The sequence below is a fragment of the Euprymna scolopes genome, chromosome 39, assembly GCF_053919585.1.
Source record: "Euprymna scolopes isolate OS-2025 chromosome 39, ASM5391958v1, whole genome shotgun sequence".
Classification (NCBI taxonomy): domain Eukaryota; kingdom Metazoa; phylum Mollusca; class Cephalopoda; order Sepiida; family Sepiolidae; genus Euprymna; species Euprymna scolopes.
The window spans coordinates 40,321,266-40,347,485 of NC_136520.1; the positions used below are offsets into that span (position 1 = coordinate 40,321,266).

At 34.0% G+C, this 26,220-nt stretch overlaps 1 protein-coding gene across 6 annotated transcripts in view; it reads right to left on the minus strand.

The window, feature by feature from the left end:
* LOC145263773 (fibroblast growth factor receptor 1-like) overlaps positions 1 to 26,220 on the minus strand; it is a 389,904-nt gene that overhangs the window by 6,329 nt on the left and 357,355 nt on the right. For all 6 annotated transcript variants that reach the window (XM_080120820.1, XM_080120823.1, XM_080120824.1 and 3 more), the window contains 5 exons: positions 22,643 to 22,819; positions 15,454 to 15,626; positions 11,141 to 11,264; positions 5,395 to 5,564; positions 147 to 291 (listed from right to left, as the gene is read on the minus strand). In XM_080120820.1, the coding sequence (XP_079976946.1) occupies positions 147 to 291; positions 5,395 to 5,564; positions 11,141 to 11,264; positions 15,454 to 15,626; positions 22,643 to 22,754 (724 nt within the window). In that variant the 5' untranslated portion in view covers positions 22,755 to 22,819. The remainder of the gene's footprint in view (positions 1 to 146; positions 292 to 5,394; positions 5,565 to 11,140; positions 11,265 to 15,453; positions 15,627 to 22,642; positions 22,820 to 26,220) is intronic.

Here is a 26,220-nt window from a genome sequence, read left to right on the forward strand (position 1 = left end):
AACACTTAATTTTCGCTAATTGTTTTAAAAAACTGTTTTCATCATTTTTTTAATTTTTTTTATTTATTAACATAGAAGAGATATGCACGCATACATACATAAAAACACGTTATAACAGCAGACGGTTAGATGGAAAATGAACTTACGGTCAGTAGCGCTAACAACTTTCAGCCAAGCATTTTCATAGCGCATGTCATGAGAATTTCCAGCGAGACACGTGTATTTTCCCTCATCATTGTATGTTACATTCTGGATGTGGAGAACCTCTGGATTCGCACCAGTTTGCAAGAACTGAAAATAGAATAAAATGAAGCCGCAACGTTAATCATTTATTTTCGTTGTTAATAAATATATGTCTTGTGGAGGAAGTCAGACACTGGCGGATATGAAATATGAAATGAAATGGGTAAAACATCTAAAATGAAGACGCTTCTAGTAGGAACAGGGGAAGCATGCATGATCCCCCGTGAGTGCACAGTGCATGAAACATAAAAAAACGACTAAGTTCAGCCCCCCCCCCATTTAGCCCCCAAAGCCCCCAGGGGACGTCAAATCCTGGTGAAAATGAACAAACAGTGCAGTTTTAGGCATATATAAATTTGAGTTCTACACCATGCAAAAAAAGAAATGACCAAGTCCATCATTTACCCCCCCCCGCTACACACACACGCACACACACACACACACATTTAGCCCCAAAAGTCCCCTAGGCCTTAACATATCTAAATTTGAGTTTAGCACCATGAAAAAACTGCTAAATAGACATAAACAGAAAATTTTGGACAAATATGGTAAAAAAAATGGAGTGTTTTTATTAGCCCTAAATGGGGCCCTGGGGCACACCCAAGAGTTATCACGAAGTATAGACACAAAATTATACAGAAATCAGTTAGTTGCAACTTTTCAGAAAGTTTTATAAAAATCCAAGGCATCAATTTTTTTTAATAAGCACAAAAGTGTCAATTTTAGCCATTTTAACCTGAAAGGAACCAGGAGGGCAACCGGAGTTTTCCTGGAAAATCCATTCTGTTACTTTTTTACTCATAACATGTTTAATGTTTGTGCAAATTTTCAAAAAATTCCAAGGCATAGTTATTGAAAAAAGTGCGGACGGACAAACGTGAATTTACAGGTCCACTCTCCTTTTGCCGGAGAATCAAATAGTTTTGTGTAGACATAATAATAGTAAGAAAGATATTCTGGACCCTTCATCCGCTGGACAAAAGAAGAATAGGAAACTAATGACAATGCACGATGCACTTTAGCTGAACGATAATACTGGAAGACCCTATGTAGAAAGGAAAGAGGGGTGAAAAGGACCGATGGTGGTAAGTATAAAAAACTGTGAATGATACGAAAAAAAAAATGAACCAGAAAAATACATAGCCTAGAACATCGAAAAGTCTGATGAACACAACAAAAGGCATCACCAACAATGAACAAGACAGGAAACAGCAAAACTGGAAACAAATGAAGAAAAATACAAACAGATCTTAATGCTGCAGATGTTGGTTGGGCAGACCCACAACTATATAAGATGGTTAGTTGAGGATAATAGGAAATGAAAGGTCACTCAAGGTCAACTTGATGAGAATTGCTAGACTGGGAATAATTAGAAACAAATATGACATCACATGGCTCAAAGAGAGAGAAAGAAATCCATTTGGGAGCATGCTTCAACATGACTGTGTAAAATAAAATAAGTTGACAAAATATGAAACGTTATATAATTATTATTATTATTATTTTTATCATTATTGTTATCATTATTATTATTATTGTTATTATTATTATTATTGTTGTTATTATTATTATTGTTATTATTATTATTTATAATTATCATTATTATTTTCATTTTTATTTTTATTATTATCATTATTTTTTTATTGTTATTTTTGTTGTTATTATTATTATTATTTTTCTTCTTATTATTATTGTTATTATCATTATTATCATTGTTATCATTATTATTATTATTGTTGTTGTTATTTTTATTGTTATTATCGTTATAATAATAATCATTATTATTGTTATTTTTTTCTTCTTATTATTATTATTGTTGTCATTATTATTTTTATTGTTATTATTGTTATAATTATTATTATTATTATTATTATTATTATTATTATCATTAATATTATTATTATTGTTATTTTTATTATTATTGTTATTTTTTATAATCATCATTATTATTTTTATTTTTATTATTATTATCATTATTATTATTTTTCTTATTTTTGTTATTATTATTATTGTTATTATTATTGTTATTGTTATTATTATTGTTATCATTATTATTGTTGTTATTATTATTATTACTGTTGTTATTATTATTATTGTTATTATTATTATTGTTATTATTATTATTGTTAATATTATCATTATTGTTATTTTTATAATTATTATTATTATTTTTATTGTTATTTTTGTTATTATTATTATCATTATCAATAATTTTTTATTATTATCATCATTATTATTATCATTATTTATTATTATCATTATTATTTTATTTCTTATTATCATCATTATTATTATCATTCTTTTTATTTTTATCATTATTGTTATTATTATTATTATTATTGTTGTTATTATTATTATTGTTATTATTTATAATTATCATTATTATTTTCATTTTTATTTTTATTATTATCATTATTTTTTTATTGTTATTTTTGTTGTTATTATTATTATTATTGTTGTTATTTTTCTTCTTCTTCTTATTGTTATTATCATTGTTATCATTATTATTATTATTATTGTTGTTGTTATTTTTATTGTTATTATCGTTATAATAATAATAATCATTATTATTGTTATTTTTTTCTTCTTCTTATTATTATTGTTGTCATTATTATTTTTATTGTTATTATTGTTATAATTATTATTATTATTATTATTATTATTATCATTAATATTATTATTATTGTTATTTTTATTATTATTGTTATTTTTTATAATTATCATTATTATTATTTTTATTATTATTATTATTATTATTTTTCTTATTTTTGTTATTATTATTATTGTTATTGTTATTATTATTATTGTTATTGTTATTATTATTGTTATCATTATTATTGTTGTTATTATTATTACTGTTGTTATTATTATTATTGTTATTATTATTATTGTTATTATTATTATTGTTAATATTATCATTATTGTTATTTTTATAATTATCATTATTATTATTTTTATTGTTATTTTTGTTATTATTATTATCATTATCAATAATTTTTTATTATTATCATCATTATTATTACTATCATTATTTATTATTATCATTATTATTTTATTTATTATTATCATCATTATTATTATCATTATTATTATCATTCTTTTTATTTTTATCATTATTATTATTATTATCAGTGTTATTATTTTTATTATTTTTATTTTTATTATCATCATCATCATTATTATTATCATTATTTATTATTATCATTATTATTTTATTTATTATTATCATCATTATTATTATCATTATTATTATCATTCTTTTTATTTTTATCATCATTATTATTATTATCATTATTACTATTCTTCTTATTCTTATTTTTATTTATGTTATTTTTATTATTGTTTTTTATTATTTTATTTTATTATTATTTTTATAATTATTTCATTATTATTATTATTATTTTTATTACTAATATTATTGTTATTATCATTATTATTATTTTTTTTATTATTATTTTTATAATTATTATTATTATTATTATTATTTATTATTATTATAATATTATAAATATTATTAGTATTTTATTAGTATTATTATTATTATTATTATTATTATTATTATTTATTTATTTATTTTTGTACTCACAAGGCGTTCACATCATAGGACATCATCAGAGATTACTCGCTGACAACAACTGCTGGTTCCGCATGATAACAAGTCTCCCCAGATTTCCAATACTTTAAACCTTTTCCGATTACCTTTGCAAATGATTTTGCATTATCGCAAAAGCCGCTTACCATTGGCTTCTGGCTAGCAGTGACCATTGATCTTCACTGGGATTTGGATCGTAATAAGCTTCCTCAAGGTCCTAGTTCTCTTTGTACTATTTCAGTGGAGGTCTGATTAGTGCTTACTCTCCTTAGTCTTTCAATCCTCTTTGACCCTTCACAGTTATTTTGTGTGGCATTAGTCGATACTGATGCCTCTTTTTATTTTTTTCATACACTTTTTATTATTATTGGAAATATAATAACATACGTCGCTACAATTTATTCCAAAAATTACACCGTTTGCCTCAGATAACTGGTAACATGAAACATTTTTAAATAATCACCTAAAAATAAAAATCAGCAAGAGAATAGCTTATAATTTTAATTGAAGAATATAATAGGAGTTATCTATCTTACACCTAACATTTTATTTCTTTTTGTGTATCAGTTTAATAATCTGCAAACAAAGAAAAATTACAAACTAAAATGACTACAGTGCATCCTGGGCAACACCAGTTAAGGATAGTTACTGTATGTATGTATGTATGTATGTATGTATGTATGTATGTATGTATGCCAGTTATTCAGAATCTAATATAAACACCCATATTGCAATCGCAGAAACCATACCAGAGCACAGCAGTCAGATAGAGCGAAAACTGTATTGGTGCAGCTATATCACCCTGCTTCACACCATTATCAATGGGGAATAAAATTGTGCATAAAAGTGAAATGAAACTAATTATCTAATAAGAAAACCGAAAAAACAAACCAACAGTGAATTAATAAAAGCTTGTTTTTATAGGATTATGCAAATTAGGTCTCCTCTTTGAAGTCGCTGATATAGTCACGACTAAGTATATAAGGAAGTTGTATTCATTTTTAAAATAGAAAAGAGGGCTTTTAATATCAATGCTAGTGTGACAATATTTTTTTTCATTTCCTTTCTTTGAAGATTGTAATGCTGGGTATGGGGCAGCCCAACCAGCTGCCAACATTCTCCTGCTTTTTATTGAAACCAACCGAGAGCTCTTTTTAGTATCCTCACTGTTCCCTTAAGTGCAATTGTCTTGATTTCTCTTGCACTTGGTTCACCAGGAATATTAGTTAGGTAGGACTTCAGGTTCTTCTTCATAAGCCCTGTGGCACCTATAATAACTGGTATGATTGATATCTCCATAAGATTCCAGTTTCTTTTCATATCATACATGAAACGTTGGTATTTGGTATGTTTCTCTCTTTCAGCTCTGTTCAGACCTCTATCATTAGGGACACTCACTTCAACCAAGGTTGCCACTCTCTCTGACTTATTCCATATAACTGGAATATTATATATGCGATAACTAGTGTGCCATTAAATGAAACTATCTTTTAGATATTAGACATTTCTGCAATTTTTCGGATATTCAAAAGAGAAAAAGAGATAAAAGTTGTTTTTACCACTGCATCTTGCGTAGTTCCTCTCATGGAGTTAGTGTCCCTAGACACTTTTTTAAACAGCCATTGGATTTTGGCCGAGGGGTCATTAGGTACACGGCAAATAAATGTTGCTGATTCGCCGACACTTTTTGTCACATTTTGTGGTGGAATCACTTTTAGCATTTTCACTTCTGAAACAATAAAAGAAATAAAGAATTAGAATTGTGATAATTTCGACCCCCCCTCCTGTATTAGGAATTAAAAAAAAATAAGAGGGAAAAAGTTTATCAGCAGAACAAAGATCTAGAAAGCTGTTCATCAGAGTACACAAAAGAAAGCTAAAAGAAAGGATTGTTAATCAAGATGTGTCTGTGATTGGAGCAAAAGGACCGGACAATAGAGGTCAATATATTTAGAGTTAGTTTATGGGCAGTATTAGAAGTGGCAATAAGTTTTGTGACAGCTTATGACAGTTCGGGACAATTTATGGACAGTCTTGGGTTTGCAACAGTTGAAGACAACTGCTAGTTTGAGACAGTTGAATGCAGGTTTTGGCTCGGAGTAGATCGAGATGAACTGATGGCAACTGATGACCATGGTCTCAGCAGAAGATGATGTGAATATTAGTGCTTATAAAGTTGTTTCCCACAATAGTGTTACACACACAGACACACACGCACGTAGCTTCCTCGAGTAATGACAGACTATGGATCCCCACTGTAAGAGTGCCTGCGCATGGAATTAATTTTTTTGTACAATCTCCAACCACACCTCACCTGCGTCAGCGTTGTTAAATACCAGTGGCAAGTGACGATTTAGTACAACTGGAAACAAATGCCAAGACAAGCGGAGAGCAAATACAACATTTAGAATTCCCAAATGGTCACCCATCTGATACTAGCCAGGCTCAACATTTGCTTAACTTTGGTGATCTGATGTAAACCGTGTGTCAACATGATTATGCAGTATATATCGTATACACACATGCATACATGTACACAACACACACACACATCACACATATGCACACACAAACACACACACACACACACACAAAACACACATCATACAGATATCACACATGTGCACAAATGCAACACACACACCACACACACACATACACATTACACACACCACACATATGCACACTACACACAAACACATTCTCACACACCACACACACATACCCCACATATACTCACATCACACACACACACCAACATACACAGATATTCACACACACTACACATATGCACACTACACGCACAACAGACATACACCGCATTACACACACATCACACACACACCACACACACACAACACACATATATCACATACACACCACACATACAAACATACTCACACACAACACACACACATGACACACACGAAACACACATGCGCCACATACACCACACATACTACACACACACACACACACACACACACACACACACACACACACACACACACAGAATGTGTTGGAATCTTTTGCTTCTCTTTGTTTAATTTTTCACACTCCCTTGGCAGTCGCAAATGTGAACGACTACAACATGGCGAGCAGGGTGATGGAGAAGAAGATGAACAAGAAAGAAACCATAAAAATAATGTTGAGGTCGGCATTTCTTACTCTAGGAGGCCACCCTGCTTAAAAGATCCCCAATCTGTTCAGAATTCAATCTATATATAAAATGTGTGTGTGTGTGTGAGGACAATTCTCAACCTGTATACTCAACGAATTCTTGATTTACAGACCTCAAATTTGGTATATAGGATATTCAGACATGTGGAAAACTTTTTATTCGGTTTTCATCCGGAAAAGGGGCCTGCTAAGGTGTCAAAATTGGAAAATTGGTACGTGGGAGTTATCAGAATTTTTATCTGTTTGTGAACTGTTTTACGAATATGCATGTGTGAATCGTTCACATGACAGATTACTTATGTTAAAATTAAGTAGATCCATAGTGTCAAGCTGGCCTAATGGTTATCGTACTTGACTCACTGTCTTTAGGTTTTGGTTTCGATTCAAGCTCAAGTTTTTTTTTTATACTTACATGCATATCTCTCAGTTTCTTTGTGTTTTTTTTTTACTTCATTTTTTTTTTAAGGAATTTAATATTATGCATTATACCTACGGGATTTCTGTTTATGACAAATTAGCCTAGATGCCTGGCATTACCCAGGTGTTTAGAGGTGTGTGTTGAGCAGAAGAAAAAAGTGGTAGTAGGCAGGCAGGCTCGAACCCGTACCGCGAAGGAGGAAAAGAACATGAACCCCCCCCCCCCCCCAAAAAAAAAAACATGACGTCTTTGCCGTTGCATCCATCGCCAAACTGGAAATGGTAAAACTTATTATTAAGTCAATCGAAAAGAGCGGATGGCTTTTGAAAATATTGGCGAAAAAAGCGACCCCTCCTTGTAGAAAAGTGACCAGTTGAGGATGAAGGAATTAATGTTTTTAGCCAATTTTTCGATATTTGTCGTCCGAAGGGTCGAGCTTCAAAACGATACCAATTTTGTGAAGATCCGTTTTCTCTGTCGAAAGTTTTAGGCAGACATACATACATACATGCATACATACATACATACATACATACATACATTTAAACAGACAGGTAAGATTTATATTATAGAAGACTAGCCTGGCTGCCTGGGTGTTTGGAGATGAAAAAAAAGTGGTAGGAGGCGGGCAGGCTCGAACCTGTGACTTGCAGAAATGGCGTTGCTTTTAAACCTCCCATGAAGGTTGTTTTTAATGTGGGGGGAAATCAGCTCCCCTCAGAAAGTGGGCATTCTGGGAGTATCCAAATAAATAGGAATTGTCTATGAAGGGTTGACCAAGTACGAATTACAGAACAGATACTACCCCGGGTGAAGGCCGAGAGTTTGCAGTTGCGTTCAATTAGTTTCGCTTTATTTATACAAAAAAGACAAACAGTCGAAACGAGGGAATTTTTTAAAACTCGATCAAAAAAAAAAAAAAAAAAAAATTTGAGATGACGTCCGTTTGTGAATCTGAGAAATCACGATCTACGAAGTGTAAGAAAACTTCTGGAATCTAACTGACATGAGAACCACGACACTGAAAGCCTTTCGTGGACATACACAAACGCTCTCACCCATTTTGCCTTTTATACATTAGACTAGCCTGGGTGTCCGGTGTTGCCCGGGTGTTTGGAGATGTGCGTTGAGTAAAAAAAAAAAAAAAGAAAGAATGAGTGACGGCATCTGGTTTCGCGTTTAATCGTTTGTTAAAATAGCAAAAACTGATAATCCAGTATTCCAAGAAATGCAAATGGGCAACCAATGAGAGTGGCGGAGATTAGGGAGCGATCAGTGTTTTTTTGAACGGAAAATGTAAAAACTAATGGGAAATGTATGTAGGTTAGAAACAAATACAGACGGTCATCGGGCCAAACTTGTGGCGAATGTTGAGAAGTTCCTGGTTACGATGAGGTTTGTGGGAGTAGATAACAATTGGGGAGAAAAAAGTTTTGCTACCACGGTAATATTAGATGTAGTTTGTATTGTAGTGCTGTGATAAATAATTACAAGGTGTCTTCAATAAGTTTCCAGACTATTTTTTTGTACTTAAAAAAAAACATTCAATACTTAACAATTCCTTTATTTGGAATAAAGTCTCTACCTGTGTGAGAATGTGTTTAGTTCAGCGTAGATGAAAGTTGCAAAATTATGGCCCGTAATTCAACAGTGAAGGAATAGAATGATTTTGTTTGTGTAATGAGTAGGACTGTGACAACAGCATATTCTTTTCCTTCCTTTGACTCTCGGGTATATATCCAACATAGTTAGACACACTTAATCAACCGAGAACCACATCAGCCTGTATAAAAACATATAAGATATTAACGGATATATACTCAAGAGTCAAAACAATGAAAATAATATGCTGTTGTCACAGCCCTAGTAATCAATAACGTCATCTTATTATATGATAATCATGAAATTGATCAATATTATTAGCTATGTACAATAATCTCTTTGAATTGAGAATGTAATGTAGGTGTAGTTTCTACCTCTAACTGCCCTGTCGCTGGGGCATTAGAATACACTGACTGCCCCCCCCCTCTGCAGAGGGTAAAAGTCCCTCAATGGGAGGTCCTGGCTGTGACCTTAAACTATATCCGATGGTGAGGCCCCAGCTTGCGGGCTTTGGGAAGTGTGGAGCCACCCTCTAATTGCCATTGCTCCCAGGTCCACTTTGACCCGGAGTGGTAGTACCTGTTAGGGTTCCAACTCTGGGTTAAATAGAAACTGACTTGAAAAAAAAACAAACAAATATATTCTATTAAAAAATGTTTTCTTCAAAATCACTGGATTTGGCACTAAATAACATGAAAAGGGTTGATATGCCGTAAACCAAAAAACAACCAACCAACCAAATCTTCCTCTAAATTCGTCAGACTTTCTAATGAAACAACACAAATTGAACATATTTATACATGAACATATTACAGCAGATTACAGTGGTTGTCCCTAACATACATCAACGCACATATCTGTGTATTGGTTCAAATATCAATCTAATATTGTTTTATGCCCAGCTTGTAGCACAAAACTGCATATGTCAGTGAAGAATTTTCATTCCGACCAATTTCTAAAAAATATTTTTGGATACTGCTATTGTGTAGTCTCTCAAGGTGGGTTACTTGTTTCTATCACAGTTATGCGTGATAACTTCTCCAGAATGAGGACTGTAAGTAGCATAGTTTTTTCATCTTTTGCTGACTATACCAGCATGCAGAAATTTAAATGTAATGTAAACAAACATCTTGGTGCACAAATCCCCACTAAGGAAGTCCTATCTATAAATCTGGCCCCCTAATCAAAATAGTCCCTTATGTCAGTGTTTATGTTGCTCAGGGTGAATATAAAAAAATAAACTACTATTTTAATTATGTCAGACAGCAATTCAATTCCTCCTCTCTCTCCTTACATCTTGAGACATAATCACATTGACAGATTGGTTCTCATGAGCTCACTGGAGTTAAGCAACGTTGAGCCTGGTCAGTAGCAGATTGGTGACCAACTGGAAATACCAGGCACTGTATGTAGGAGGACGTCAATACCTCCCTGCAAGAATTACAAGAAACTAACGTAATTCTCGCCCCTGACACCTGGGAACCGCTAGTGAATTTGATATTCCCATGAAACTTTCTCATTTGGAAGAAGCCGGTTTAATCAGCCTAGGGTGAATGCTGCCTCGGTACAATACGTCTTTTTTAATTTTTTATTCACGTTCAATTTTAGCAAAACATATCGCCACTTGGACATAAGGGTTATTATTTGGGACCATGCCTTGAAAAGATTAACAAGATGTTGATTTATGTCACATTTAAACTTCTGCATATCAGTACAGTCAGGGAAGCAGGTAGCAGGAAGGGAATTCCAAAGTTGAGCTGTTCGAGGGAAGAAACTATTGGAATAGAAAGCTTTCTGGCATTTAGGGACCTCAACAGTGAAGGGGTGAGATTTTGTTGCTAAGCAGGTTTGTCGGCGATATGTACGTCGATAGGGGCACAAGTGCAATGAGTTCATCAGAGCACATTCCATTAAATATTTGTAAAATAGCCACAGGGATGCAACATTGTGGCGATGGGGCAGGGGTTGTAGCTTAGTTGATAAAGTGGGACCTATTAGATTGAAAACTATCTGTTGTGGGTTAGGGTCAACACTAAGTAAGATCAACTTGGAGTAAAAATTTTCAGCAAATTAAATCATGTTAAAATTTCAACGTGATTACTTACTTGTGACGTCAACTACATAAGTGAAGTTCAAACTTCCCAAATCATTGGCCACTAAACACGTATAGTTACCAGCATCTCTGGATCTAACGGATGGAAAAATGAGGTTAAACTTCTGCTGCTTGACCTGAAAAAAGAATGAAAAAAGAAAAAGGTGAACATGTGGTAACGTATGATGCAAAGGGAGCGCTCGAAGATGGTAGCCTTGTGATGTATTCTGCTCGGCTCTTCGGTTATAGAAAAAGACACCACAAATTTAAAAAAAAATGAATAAAATGTCTTTATTTCTTTCACAAAACTGAACTCAGTTATTGGTACAACGTACAACGGCGAGTTTTAAACGATGAGCGCATTAGTAGCAGTATCAGAATTTTGGGGGAATTTTTGACACCCCTAACAGAAAACTGCGATTAAAATATAGAAAACTCGTAATTTCTCTTTCTAAAGTGGGTTATTTATTTTCTTTATAGAATATGCTTCCAAAATAAACTATTTAAGTTGTTTAAAAAATAATAGAAATATTATTTTTCATTGTTTAAAAAACATTGTTTACAAAGTGCGTGCGTGCGCTCTGGGAAGCCATTTTGTTACGTAGTGAAATCAATTGATTTTTATGAGATGAATATTTTTCAATTTTTAAACTTTAAAAATCTATCAAAATTTTCCTATTCGTTCAATTGTTACGTTTTTTTCAGGGTGAATGTAAAATTTTATGCTCTTTCCGATAAACTAAATATAATATTTTAGACAAACGTTGTTTTATAAATTCACCCCCCCCCATTTTGGAATGTCTATGAGAATTTTAATAATTAATTTTGTTTGGCACGTTTTATATATCACAAATTAAAGATAAAACATGAATAAATAAAATACTCAAATTTAAAACAACAAAAAATATCACTTATCTGTAAATTTACCGGTAAAGTCCAAAATTTAAATCCTTCTTTTTTCGATAACCACGTGTTTTTTTTTTTTTTTTTTTTTTTTTTTTTACGTGGAAGCTTAATTTTTGTTTAGAATGTTCCAGTAATTAATGATCGATCAGTTTATATTTTTATATTTAATTCCTGGTTTCCTTTTTTTCGATATAAAAAAAAAAAGACGAAATCGGATAATGCAGATTTATAGTATAATAAAAAAAAAATTCAGGTATTTCTTTAAGATATTAAAAAAAAAAAAATACCATTGCATATCTGCGTCATATCGTAATTCGTGTTAATGAAAAAATGAAAACTCTCAGTTTTTATGTACGATAGCGTAAAGGCACAAAATAAAAAAAAGGACAAGTTATCTCCCTTAAGTCAGACAAAAACGTAACTGACTGCTACTGATCCTACCCGACACTAAGCATTCTTCGGAGCAGACGTATTTACTAGTCTTTAAAGAATTTTATTGGAATAATGGTGAGTTTTTTTGTTTTTTTTTTACTACCCGTATTTTTTAACTTTCTGTAACTGATGAGAAAGTTGTATTTAAATTTTATTTTGACTTTTTAAACTTTATTTGAGTAAAAAACATTAATTAAATTAATTAAATGTCAATCCTAAAGTGTTCTGTTTATATTTTTGATATATACATAAACCTTCGTTTATTTTATACAAAACGGAATAAAAAACTTATATTATAAAGAAGACGTGTTTTGGTTTGTTATTATTGTTATTATTACATTAAATATTTGTTTAATCATATAGGGTAAATATGAAGAATTCCACCCATTATTCATATAGGGTCAATATGAAGCCACCCTCGAAAATTCCTTTAAAATTACGGCCAAATCTGTTCATTGCAATGTGGCCATAAAGTGGGTGCCCATTTAACGTCACATCATTATAGAAAAGTGACCTCCCACTTTGTGACCATTTGTAAATTTTTTTATCTTGGAAACTACTAGTTTCGTTTGCCGTATATATAAATGGTTATTTCCGTTTTCAGCGCCTCCGAAAACCTTTAAAAGTGGAAAATTTGAAGGAATATAATCCAATATCGAGATTATTAAGGTTTCTGAATTAGTGTTTTTTTTTTACACTTATAGGCCTCCGTACATAAGTAAGAGATAATTTTTCACTTCCGGTGTCGTTACAAGTTGCTTTAAAGACACGCGTGGTCGCGATGTGTGTTGGAAAAATCCTTCCATTTAAAAATACATGGATTATAATACATAAATATAAATAAATTCTCATACAGGAAGATTAAAAGAAAGCATATCTTACTCATAGAGCAGGTGGGTGACATTTTGCCATTTAAAATATATACCGTAAGATTCAACTGTGTTACTTGTTCGACATTCCGTGAAATGTTAAGTGAAGAAATCGAAGGAAAAATAAATAAAATTGTTTATTTCTCTATTAAAGCTTTTATGATATTAAAATTTGGTCTTTGCTCGTTTTATTGAAATAAAATTTACGGGTTTAAATTACGTTTTACTATTATTAAAATCTGATAGAAATATAGGTGTATATTCAAAATGGCGACTCGCCTGAAAATTTCCCCAAAATTCTGATACTGCTAGCGCATTAGTGCGGCGTGGAACAGAGGTGGATGGAGATGACGGGGCGAGCTTCAGACAAGCACGTGAGTTTTAGTCGGCTGTCTCCTCTATGACTGACGCAAGCGAACCGAGTTGTTGTTATTGTAACTCGTCTCCGAAAACTCCTCTTGTGTCAACGATTTTGAACTCTGAACCCATCACCATACATCGGCGTCTCAGTGATATGAAACGATAAATTAAATTTTACCTTTGAAACAGATTACGCAAAACAGGACCAGAAATAAGAATTATGACGCAGAGGGTAATGAGATATAACGCAGGAGTACGATACAACCTGACATTTGGAATATGATTATTATTGACTTGGAATTTATTATTGAGATGAGTATTATTTGATAATTAATTTCATTGTGGACTATTATCCTAATCTTTTTAGTTGCTGTTTTACGACGTTTCGGCCAACTATTCCTCTGGCCTTCGTGAGGCGGTAAACTGCGACAGGATAGGAACTCCCCGTATTAATAAATAATACTCATCTTAATAATAAATTCCAATTAAATAATATATATATACCATTCGGCACGGACTCGACCATGGAAGATCAGATAACAAAATAAATGTGGATTTATAAGATCAAAAAATCCAACCTTGATTGCCCCGGATAGAGACATCGAATTTCTACGGTTCCAGGTGGCCATTGTCTGGAGATAGCGGTTTCAATCCTACCCAAAGCCGGTCAGAGGCTTTCTTAGGCAAAAGCGTGGTGAGACAACAACAACTATGGAAGGCAGTCATTGCTAAGGATGCAGTTAGGAGATTCGGAGTTCTTATCCCATCACGGTTACCACCTGACAAAGGCCAGAAGAATAGTTGGTAGAAACGTCGTGAAACAACAACTAAAAAGATGAGGATAATAGTCCGCAATAAAATAAATTAATGGTTATGATTGTTGTGATAATTTCAAGGTTGAGACAAAAATTAAAATATAAATATTTTTTAGGAAAAAGAAAAAAAAAACGTTTTTCTTTTCTTTTTTTTTTTTTTTGTGTGTGTGTGTGTGTGTGTGTGTGTGTGTATTTGTCTATTGGCGAAAGACAAAGATTAATCAAGAACGGGGACGTTTTTTGTTTTTTTTTTGGCAATAAGACCTGACTTCAATATGAAATACAATGGTTTTCCAGCCATTTCTGACATATTGTTCTCAGAGATTTTTCCAACTTGTGCTGGCGTGTCCAGTCAAAATTTTCCTCAAACGGAACCATTAATTCCAACGATGAAAACGTTTTTCGAATGAACAGACCAATAAAAAATATCCAGACGCTGATCCATTAACATTATTTGAATTAGAAATTCGAGCGAGTATTTGTATTTCCAATTTAAATAACTTTTTGAAATATATTAAAAAAACCAAAAAAACAAAAAAAACAAAAACAATGCCTCCGTTCAGTTTCGAAAGGCAAAGGATACCCCTTGTAGGGGCAGCTGCACGTGTAATTGTGTGACAAAGGTTGCGTAATACTCAATCTCACCTCTTCTGAATCGGCACTGTTTGAGTCCAATGGCATAGAGAAGTCCAGGACGACTGAAAACAATGCCGAGATAAGCGGAGAGCACATACAGCACCTGGAAGTTTCAAATGGTCACCCATCTGGTACTGGCCAGGCTCATCATTGAAATATACTATACTATAGGCATATCTATCGATTGAGCTCTGTCGTAGAAGAAACAACAGTTTCCACTTAGCACAAGGGACTCATTATATTTGATGTATGTTTAGGTCTAAGATGCATCTTAAATAAAGTTAACGTCCTCGGTTTCAAATACTGACCTTCAAATTCGAGATGCTTTTTACACCTCGTCCATCTCTTGACCAACTGATAGTAGGTTTCGGATGACCATTGGCCGGACATACTAAAGTCAAGGATTTTCCCTCGAGGGCATTTATGGAAGATTCACCTTTTCGAGGTTTTGAATTTCGTTTCCATACTGGTGCTTTTGGAGCTGAAAAAAATAAAAAAATAAAAAAAAAATTATTGTATTTATGGAGTGGTAAGAAATGTCAAGATAAGATAGAAAAACCATGTTGTATAACTTCCTCCCCCACTTTTTTTTTTATTTAACTTCAGTTAGTTTTAAGAGATCAAGGGAGCTAACTCCTCCTGGAGCTAACAGTTGATTCCGTTATGATTGAAATTTATATCCGAGGGCTCTTTTAAGAATAGACGTTGTTCCCTTTATTGCTGCGATTTGTATTTTGTTTCAGCTTCGTCTTTTTAGGATTGCTTCTAAGTATTTCTGAAGATGTTTTTTATTAAGCCAGTTGCTCTTATCACAAGCGGTATAATGCTTATTTCTTTTGAGAGACCATACTATTTTGTTATCTTTTCCTGTTCAGCTCTATTAAGGCCTAAGTCATTAGGGACTGTGACAGCGTTAATGAGCGCAGTTCTTTCGGGCTTCTCCCTTATTACAATGTCTAGCTTGATGGCCTTGTCTTTTATGCATCTGCTCGCCTGTATGACCTTGTCATAGAACACAGTCACTTTTCCATTTGATGTTATCGGTAGTAACGATCTGTCAAGTTGCATCTCTCCACAGATCTTCCAACTCGCCCACCCGGGCCCTGCAGGGCCTGGGCAACAAAGTTCAAGCAAAGACCATATGTGGAGGGCAACTCCACATATAAGACCATTGCTCTTGTAGCAATCAGTTATTGGTCAATGTAGGGGAAACCCTTCATACCAATTGTCACTGTCCAGCTCCCCTACTCCCCACGGAGTTGGTCCCCATTTCCCCTTCACTCTCTGCATTAAAAAACGGCCTTGTGCCTAATTTGCTCAATGGGGAAGCAAATAAATACAATCTCTCCACAGATCTTCCAATGGAGGTATTTACATAATTTGTTATTGCGGACAGCGTAAAGACCATTTGCCAATAAGATTGGGCATCCAAATATTAGGTGGCTTGGGCTCTGAATTGCTGAGCGTGTATATATATATATATAAACATATGCATATACATATAAACGTGTAAATGTTATAAACTAAGTGTAGCGGTGTGTATATAGGCACCAAGCGTGTTGCTGGAAATGTATGTACAAAAGACAGCCTCTGTTCGTCTTTTTTTCTTTTTAATTTATTTCAGTTAGATTGAAAAAATCAAGAGCCCCCTCCCCTAACCCTAACCCTAACCCCTCCCCTTTGGGACAACCTCTTTATTTCCCTATGTGTTGCATTTGTATCCGAGCGCTTAAGGATATATGTCGTCCATTTTAGGGCTGTTACCTGTATTTCTCTACAGTCTGGTCTTCCAACTATTGAATTTAGGTAGTTTATTAGGTTTGATTTTATTAGACCAGTCGGCCCTACCACAACGGGTATTATATCTATTTCTTTCAGGGGCCGTGTTGATTTTAAGTCATTCTTGAGGTCTTGATATTTAGTTATTTTTTCGTGTTTGGTTCTATTAAGGCCGTAGTCATTTGGGACGGCTACATCAATCACAAGAGCATTCTTTTCAGGTTTGTTCCAGATGAGAATATTTGCTTTAATGACCTTGTCCTTTATATATCTACCCGCCTGTATAATTTATAATATAAATCTCACCTGTCTGTTTAAATGTATGCATGTATGTATGTATGTATGTATGTTTGGGGTGGAGGGGGCTCCCGTAAGCCGTGGTGAAGGCAACCTTTCTAGGAGAAGCAAATCTCTGATTTAAAAAATCATAAAGCGGAAGACCATTACCCGCATTAAGCTGGTCTGCAGTTTAATTTGTTGCTGGCTATCCTGCTCTTGCTTGTTGCTGGATCTCAACATTTTGAACCGAGAGAGAGACTTAGCTGTCGTACAAAGCTAAGACTCTGTAACATCATATTTGTATAGATACTCACTCAGGCATTTGGGCTCATGGATTTTAAATGTCTGAGGGAGTGGCACTCGTCTGACAAGACGTTGCAATCATCATGTATGTATGTATGTATCGTTTTGAAGCTCAACCTTTCGGACAACAAATATCGAAAAATTGGCTAAAAATTAATTTCTTCACTCTGAACTGGGCACTTTTCTACAAGGAGGGGTTGCTTTTTTCACTGATATTTTCAAAAGTCATCCCCTCTTTTCGATTCACTAGCCTTAATTTAAACCTTCGCCACATCCGGTTTGGCGATGGATGCAACAGCAAAGACGTCACTTTTTTTCATGTTCTTTTCCTCCTTCATGGTACGGGTTCAAACCTGCCTGTCTACTACCACTTTTATTTATCTATTTTTTTTGCTCAACACATACCTCCATACACCCGGGCAACGCCAGGCAGGCACCCAGGCTAGTTTTATTATAGAACACAGTCACCTTTCCATTTGCTGTAATGGGTGGAGGTTCATGCTGCCAGATGCTCAGCGATCTTTCGAGCTGCATCTCTTTGCAGATCTTCCAGTGTAGGTATCGACACACTCTGTTGTGGTGGGCAGTGTAATGACCAGTGTAATGACCATTGGCTCTGTGTAAGTGCGTGTGTGTGCGCTTGCACATTCAATTAACCATATCCTCGTCTGTGTGGCGAACAGACAAAAGTAGGCATATCTTCTTATATTGTTTTCTTTATTCCTTCTGATCGTCGTTGGTTTAAAACTCTGCAAGGAAGATCTTGCTTGCATGTGGAGTAGTACACGAATACACCTTCTTTTATTATTTTAATAGTTTATTTTCATGTGTCTTTGTCGGAGTTTGTAAAATCTATCTTTATTTATACTACTTTTTTTTTTTAAATGCACCCTGATCAACAGCCATATACTTGTGAAATGGCAAAGTCAATGGAATAAAAATACAAATAACAAATTATACAATATAAAACCCACACTTGGAGAGAGGAGGCAGGATTATCAAAAAAAAAAAACAAAGAAACAGAAAACAAAATGTCATTTTAATAAGACTTAGAATAGGTCACACACATTTAACCCATTCCTACCTCCTAAAAGGAGAAACTTAACCCCAATGCATTCCCTGTCAAGTACCACTTACTGTAAAACATTTACTAACTGAATGCACAGATCTTTCACAAATTAGGAAAAAGCACTATAAAGAAATAGATCTTCAAATAATCTTCCAAGAGAACAACACCAGAAAAATCTTATCTTACATTAAAGAAATAGGACTCTTCCAAAAAATATAACCCGCAAAAACCTTATATTCTGCAAAAGCATCCTGCAAGACAGAGAACAAAAATGATAAAATCCACTATAAAACAACCAAACCAAAAGCTACAAACTAACGATTGAAAATACAAAGAGCTTCAAGAATAAAAGTCTTCTATAAAATAACTGGATACAACATCAAATACTATCCCCAAAATGACTAGATTCAGCATTGAATGGCCCAGAAGGGGTTGATAGAAAAACAAAAAAACAACAACAAAAAAAAACAGCATTAAATGACCCACAAAGGTTGATATGCTTATTAAATAACCCATCCATCCATCCAGCACCCTGTAAAGCTCCCAAGACGCAAGAGACAACTTTTCCTAAGCTAATTTCTTTTGTAGCGCGAACCTTCTTGAATTCTACTTGACTCTCTCCAGCCCTCTTACTGGTGTTTATGTGTGTGTAACCAAAAATGAGACTCACTGTTAAAGCGACGGCATGTGTGTGCGTCATGAGGAATCAGGCTGCTAGGAGGGTGGGGGTGAGCAAGAAAGAATCAAGATGGTGGCACCCACAACTTTTATGACTAGTGATCTCGCAAAATGATGCCAAATCTCACTGCAGATTAGATGGGCCTCAACTTCATAAAAGTAGTCCGCATGGAGAATAAAGACATACTGTTATAGAAGAATCCTTAGAGACTGTTATTGCGTCTTACTGAGTCACATTGCTTTTTTTTTCTTTTCTTTTTGTGTTACGCGTGTATATATCAAAACTATTTCTTTGTTCCCTCTTACGTAAACACGTTTCGTAAAAAAGGCCAATTCTTTTGTTCATTGTTAAACATTTTAACTATTATTTATGTAAACATCCTAAACTGGCTTAAAACTATTTGTAACATTTTATTTTGCTCAAACTAAATTCTATTTTGTTATTGTTTCTAACTATATGTCAAATATTTCCGTTTTGTTTATTGTTAAAAATATTCTTCGTATTGTAAATATTTTAAACTGGCTTTCAAATATTTGACTCATTGTAAATTCCCAATTTTAACTTTTTTAATATTGTTTCTTTTTGGTTTGGCTATGCAAACTAACTAATTTACCGAATCCTTCCATTCGCTGGACTCTAATCTGCAACAACCATCAGAATAGTCTCACTTACGAAAAAATCCATTCGCCCAATATTAGATGGTTAGCTAATCAATTCAAACTTTAGATTAGACTAGCATGGGTTCCCAGCGTTGCCCGGGTGTTTGGAGGTGTATGTTGAGCAAAAAAAATGTAGTAGTAGGTAGGCAGGCTCGAACCCATACAGCAGAGGAGAAAAAAAAATGTGAAAAAAAAAAAAAAAAACAACAACAACAACAAAAACGTGACGTCTTTGCAGTTGCGTCTATTCATCAAACCGGAAGTGACGAACATTTAAATTAAGGTTAGCCAATCGAAAAGAGGAGATAATATCGGCAAAAAAAAGTGACCTCTCCTTGTAGAAAAGTGCTCAGTTGAGGGTGAAGGAATTAATGTTTTTAGCAAATTTTTCAATATTCGTCGTCCGAAGGGTCAAGCTTCAAAACAATACTGATGTTGTGAAAATCCGTTGCCTATGTCGAAAGTTTTAGGCAGGCATACATACATACGTACATACATACATACATACATACATACATACATTTAAACAGTCAGGTGAGATTTATATTATAGATGAGGAGACCTTCAACATTTTATAGGTGATTAAGTATGGCTTAACGACCTTGCAAGTCAGACTTAGAGTTAGCTGTAAAAGAAGTTTTGTTAACTCTCCAAACGAAATGTTTATAAACAGTGAAATAAAAGATTCTGGCAAAATCTAAACGGTATAAAATTATGAGGGACTGTTTTTTGACTAACATAGCTTGTCAATTTCCGATTTCAAAACTGAGAGCTGTCACCAAGTAGACTTTTTCATTTTAAACACCTCTATTAATGCTTAACCCTTTATGACCTGGTTGAACTAATTCGTTCAGCCATAAATAAATGAATATAACGGCATAAATAAAGCGGGAATTGATTCTAACACGCCTTGTATGCATTAGTTCAATATCTGGGTAGATATCAGATCTCCAGATTGCAACTGTCTATTGCATATATGACGCCATGTAAAATTAACCATAAATATATTTTTAATCATCTACATCATAATTCAGCTCATAAAGGGTTAACTATTATACTTTCTTTCAATGCTCAGTTCAGGGGGTGGGTAAGAGGGTAGTATCTGTTCTGTTGGCATGATACCACCTTCCCAGGTATTACCTCCTCCTTTGGAGATAGGTAGTGTAGTATTTGTTCTACTGTCGTGAGACCATTCTCCCAGGCATTATCTCCTCTTTTTTTGGGGGGGGGATTTAGTGTTGTATTTGTTCGTTCGTCATGAAACTATGCTCCAATGCTCCTCTTTTTCTTGTCTGTGTGTTGTAGTATCTGTTCTGCTGTTATGAGATCATCTAGTCTGGTAGGGACATAGGAAGTGCCTGCAATAAGTTTCCAGACTTCTTTTGTACAGGCATCTAAAATTGCCGTAGACACTTGAAAATTTCAGCATGTTGTTGCTATACATCTCATGAGATGACTGACCAATTTTTATGATTTCAACATAGCTACAACAGGAATTGGAATACACCCTACTAAAGACTGATTGTCACAGCTGGTGAATTTCAAAAATACAATCTGGACGTGAGGACACGTTAGAAGAACGAATTCTGTTTTAAATCTGGAAAAAATGCTACAGAAACGTATGGAATGCTTCATACTGCTTTTGAACCATCTTGCATGAATCGAACATCAGTTTTTGAGTGGCATAAAAGATTCAAGGAAGGTAGGGTGTCTGTGAGGGATGATGAGAGGTGTAGGAAGAGTAAGGAAGTGAGAACACCAGAAGATGCGGAATATTTGCATGAATGTCCACAACTCCATCCTTGTCACAGATTATTTGACCAAGATGGACATCAAGACAGACATTGCTCCCTGTGACTTTTAGTTATTCACTAAGCTCAAGGAAAACCTTAGAGGCTGTTTTTATAAGACAGTTGAGAAAATGAAAGAGGCTGTGATAAGGGTGATTGACACGCTCAAACAAGAAGATTTCCACGGGGTCTTCCAGAAGTTGTTGGAACTGTACAACAAGTGCATTGCAGCCGGAGGAGATTACTTCGAAGGGACTAGAGTTTCATGTGTGTACTATCAATAAAAGTGCAAATGCGGAAAAAGTCTGGAAACTTATTGAAGGCACCTCATATATATTCATTCATAATACCATCTTCCCAAGCATTATCTCCTCTAATATTTTTTCTGAGGGTGATTGTGTAGTATCTGTTCTGTGGTCATGATACCATCCCCCCAGGCCTTACATCCTACTTTGGTGGTGAATAATGTAGTATCTGTTGTCATTAAACCATCCTCCCAGGCATTGTCTTCTTCTTTAGGACTTGATGGGTAAATGTGTGTGTGTTTGTGTCGTACCTGTTCTGTTTTCATGAGGCCATTCTCCCATGCATTATCTCCTTGGAGATATATGGTCTGTGGTTATGATACTATCCTCTCAGGCATTATCTCCTCCTCTAGGGATATATTGGTCATTGGTTATGATACCATTATCCCAGGCATTATCTCCTCTGGAGATATATGATCTGTGATTATGATACCATTGTCCCAGGCATTATCTCCTTCTCTGGAGATATATGGTCTGTGGTTATGATATCATTATCCCAGGCATTACTTTCTCCTTTTAGTAATATACTAGCAAAAATAATGAAGACATTTTCAAGATGCCTATGTTACGCATATGGAGATAGAGAAAACTGGATGAACAAAGAAGAAAAAGATAGAAACGTTATTTCTCTTACTTTTGGAATTTTTCCTTCTGGATCTCCGATTTCTGTCGCAGTTGGCAAGGGATAAACACAACAAACAGATGAGAAGGGCCAGGCCGATTCGCGTCGTTATTGACATATTCATGGCTACGATATACTTATGGTTTTATCTTTGCTGGAACGTGGACAACGTGTGAAGCTTACTCCATCCTGAAAAATATCAAAATAAAAAAAATAAATTTGTACTTGGTTCGTACCTTGAATTATCGTGCATTTTTTTTTTTTTTTTCATTTTTCATAACAGTGACCCGTTGGGTCACAGCCATCACCACCACAATTTATCATACTGTGATTTCATTTGAAAGTTCATAAATCGTGACATATCATTTCAGACGATCGTGTCGGATGACTAAAAATAAGTTCGCTTTATTTCTATATCACCATCATCGTCATCGTCGTCAACAACAACAACAACAACAACAACAACAACAACTCCTCCCCTCCCCATCCTCCCCTCCCCTCCTCCTTCTCCTCCTCCTCCTCCTCACTAGAAGTTCTCACACAGATCATCATCGGTGATTGCTCACTGACAATAGCCGGATCACCATTGGAAATGATTTTGTGTTATTGCAACAGCTGCTTACCATTGATTACTCACTGGCAATGACCATTGGTCTTTTCTTGGGTTTGGGGGTACCTAAATCTCTCTAAGGTCCCAGTACTTATAAAAGTAATAATAATAATAATAATAATAATAATAATAATAATAATAAAAAAAGAGAATTGAGGCATCTCGACTAGGAGACCAGGAAGCTCATGACTATGCACAATGCATTAAACCCAAAGAATGATACTGATAAACTCTATGTGAAAAAGAAAAACAGAGGCAGAGGGCTTGTTTGTATAGAAAACTATAAATAACACAAAAAAGAATTAAAAAAAATGCATAGTGCAGAACACCGAAAGAATAGTTACCATGGCAAGAGACACTGATGAAACAAACAGAAAAAGAAGAGACGAAGGATAAGATGAGGAAAGAAAAATGGGAAGAGAAACAGCTACATGAACGATTCATAAGAGTGAAAAAAGATGAGGCTAACGAAAACACCTAGATGGGGCTACAAAAGGAAACCTAAACAGAGCAACTGAATTCCTAACAACAGCCGCACAAGATAACGCAATTAGAATCAACCACACCAAAGTAAGGATCAATAAGACATAAGAGAACAGCAAATACAAACTCTATGAGCAAAGAGACGAAACAATAAACCACATAATAAGCAGATGCAGCAAAGTAGCCCAAAAAGAATTTAAAAATAGACACGATCATGTGGGGAAGGTAGTATACTGACAATTATGTAGACAATTGCATCTTGCGCACTTATTCAAATGGTACAAGCACAAACTGGCAGCAGTATGTATTTATAATAAAGAATATAATATATAATAAGAGTCATAAGATCCAAACGGATAATGCCATCCAAGCAAGAAGATCGGATTTCATAATAGTTAACAAGAAGGAAGAGTCCTGCCAGATTGTAGATGTTGCTGTTCCAGCACATCACAGAGTGAAAACCAAAGAGACAGAAAAGTGGAGCAAATACACGGAACTGGCCAGAGAGCTCAAAGGGATCCAGAAGATGAAGAAAGTCCAAATAACAAGATAACACCAATAGTAGGAGCGCTAGGAACAATACCGAAAAACTTGGAAAAAAGAATGGGAGAGATTGGAATCAGCGGGATGGCTGAAAAGATACAACGGATAACAATAATGAAAACAGCTGAAATATCAGGGAAAACCCTTAAATGTGGAGACTAACACACACGAACTACAGGTACAATCCAGACATAGAGAAACTGCTACAGAGTTAAAACACAAAGGGACATTACATGGAATCATGAAAACTGAAACTGTATAATTGTAAGTTAAACCGTCTGCACGTCTTCTTTTTGTATGTATGTCACCATAAACTGGTGCCATACCAAATAAGTGAGGAGGATCAAGGAGAATGGAAAGACCGAGTAGAGAAAGCACTAGCCAGACCTCCACTAGATGAGCGCAAAGAGGACTAGGACCTTGGGGAGGCTTATTGCCACCCAAATTCCAGTCACTGCCAACAAGAAATCAATGGTAAGCCGCTGTTGCGATAATGTAAATTCATCTGCAAAAGTTATTGCACATGGTTTCTGTAAACAAGTATAAAGTGACCGATCTGTTCGGATTTTCGTGATTGTTGTGCCGATTTTCACAACTAAGATGGGAAGTGTATTTTTTTAAATTTTTTTGTATATATCTTTAGAAAACTTTTTAATGAAACTATTTAAAGCTAAGTTTTTCTTTTTAAATAAGGAAAAAGCTGCGAAAGCAAACGTTTTAATATTAGGCATTGTTCCAGTTCATAGTCTTCTATTTTGGAAGGAACAAGCTTTCCAACATGAGGCACTCTAGAATGATATTTTTATTTAAAAAAGAAAAGTTAAAAAAAAAAAAAAAAAAAAATCGAGCTTATTTACGAAACATTTTGCGAGGAAGAGAATTTTCCCTAAATTAAAAACCGACGTAATCTATATATTAATACGATAACGCGTGTGTTATTTTGTGTGTCACGCTTACATCTTTTTTTTTGTGATTGACTGTCGTTAAATTGTTATGATCTTCCGTTTCTTGTAATAAATAATTTTATCAATAATTCTTTATAAGTTTTGGTTTCAGTTTCGATTATAGTTGAAGGAACTCATTTTTTCTTCTTCATACGTCTTGGTTTCGGTTTCAGTTTCGATTCAAGCTGATGTACCAAAGTCCTATAGATATATATTTTTTTATTTTTGAAATTACAACTTTATAATATAGAAATCAATAGAAAATTGACTCTATAATAATATATACGAAATCTGCATAAGTTAAAATATCATTTTTAAGCGTATTTTACGGTATGACTATGCCGGATGTTCCTGGTAGCTTAGATAAATACTTTTGAAGTTTTAACAAAAGAGCTACAATATTATCAGGGCGTCTCCATTTATGCTGAAAATCCACAAAATGCCAACATCAATATATTACATATGAAAGAGGTCCCGTTAGTAATTGAGAATTATAATTATAATAAGGATAAATTCACAAGAGATATTTTATATATATTTAAAGTTTTCTTTTTCTTTTTTTTTTCAATCATGTAGTCACCGCTTCGAAAACTATTTTCATTTATAAATAGTTTTTCGTCTTTCGTAATTTTAGGATATGTTACTAATTCGGCATAATAATTAAGTAGATAGCATTGGTTTTATTAGAAATTCAGTATTTCGATTTGCAAATTTCGCTATTATAAAAAGAAACGACCGAGTGTATGCGTCGCAGACGATTTTAAGTATTTTTATTTTGGTCACTGAAGGGTAAACTTCATCGTTCGCTACACTAGTTTCTTTTATTGTTAATTTTAATTATTATTATTTTTTTACCTTTATCTTTCAGTGGCTGTAGCCTTGATAACTGATTGTAATAAATAAATAAATAAATAAATAAATAAATAAATCTATAAATTCTATATGAACCGTGAAATAAATACAAAAATAAATAAAAACATCCAGGGGAAATAATTCTGCAATTAAGCTGT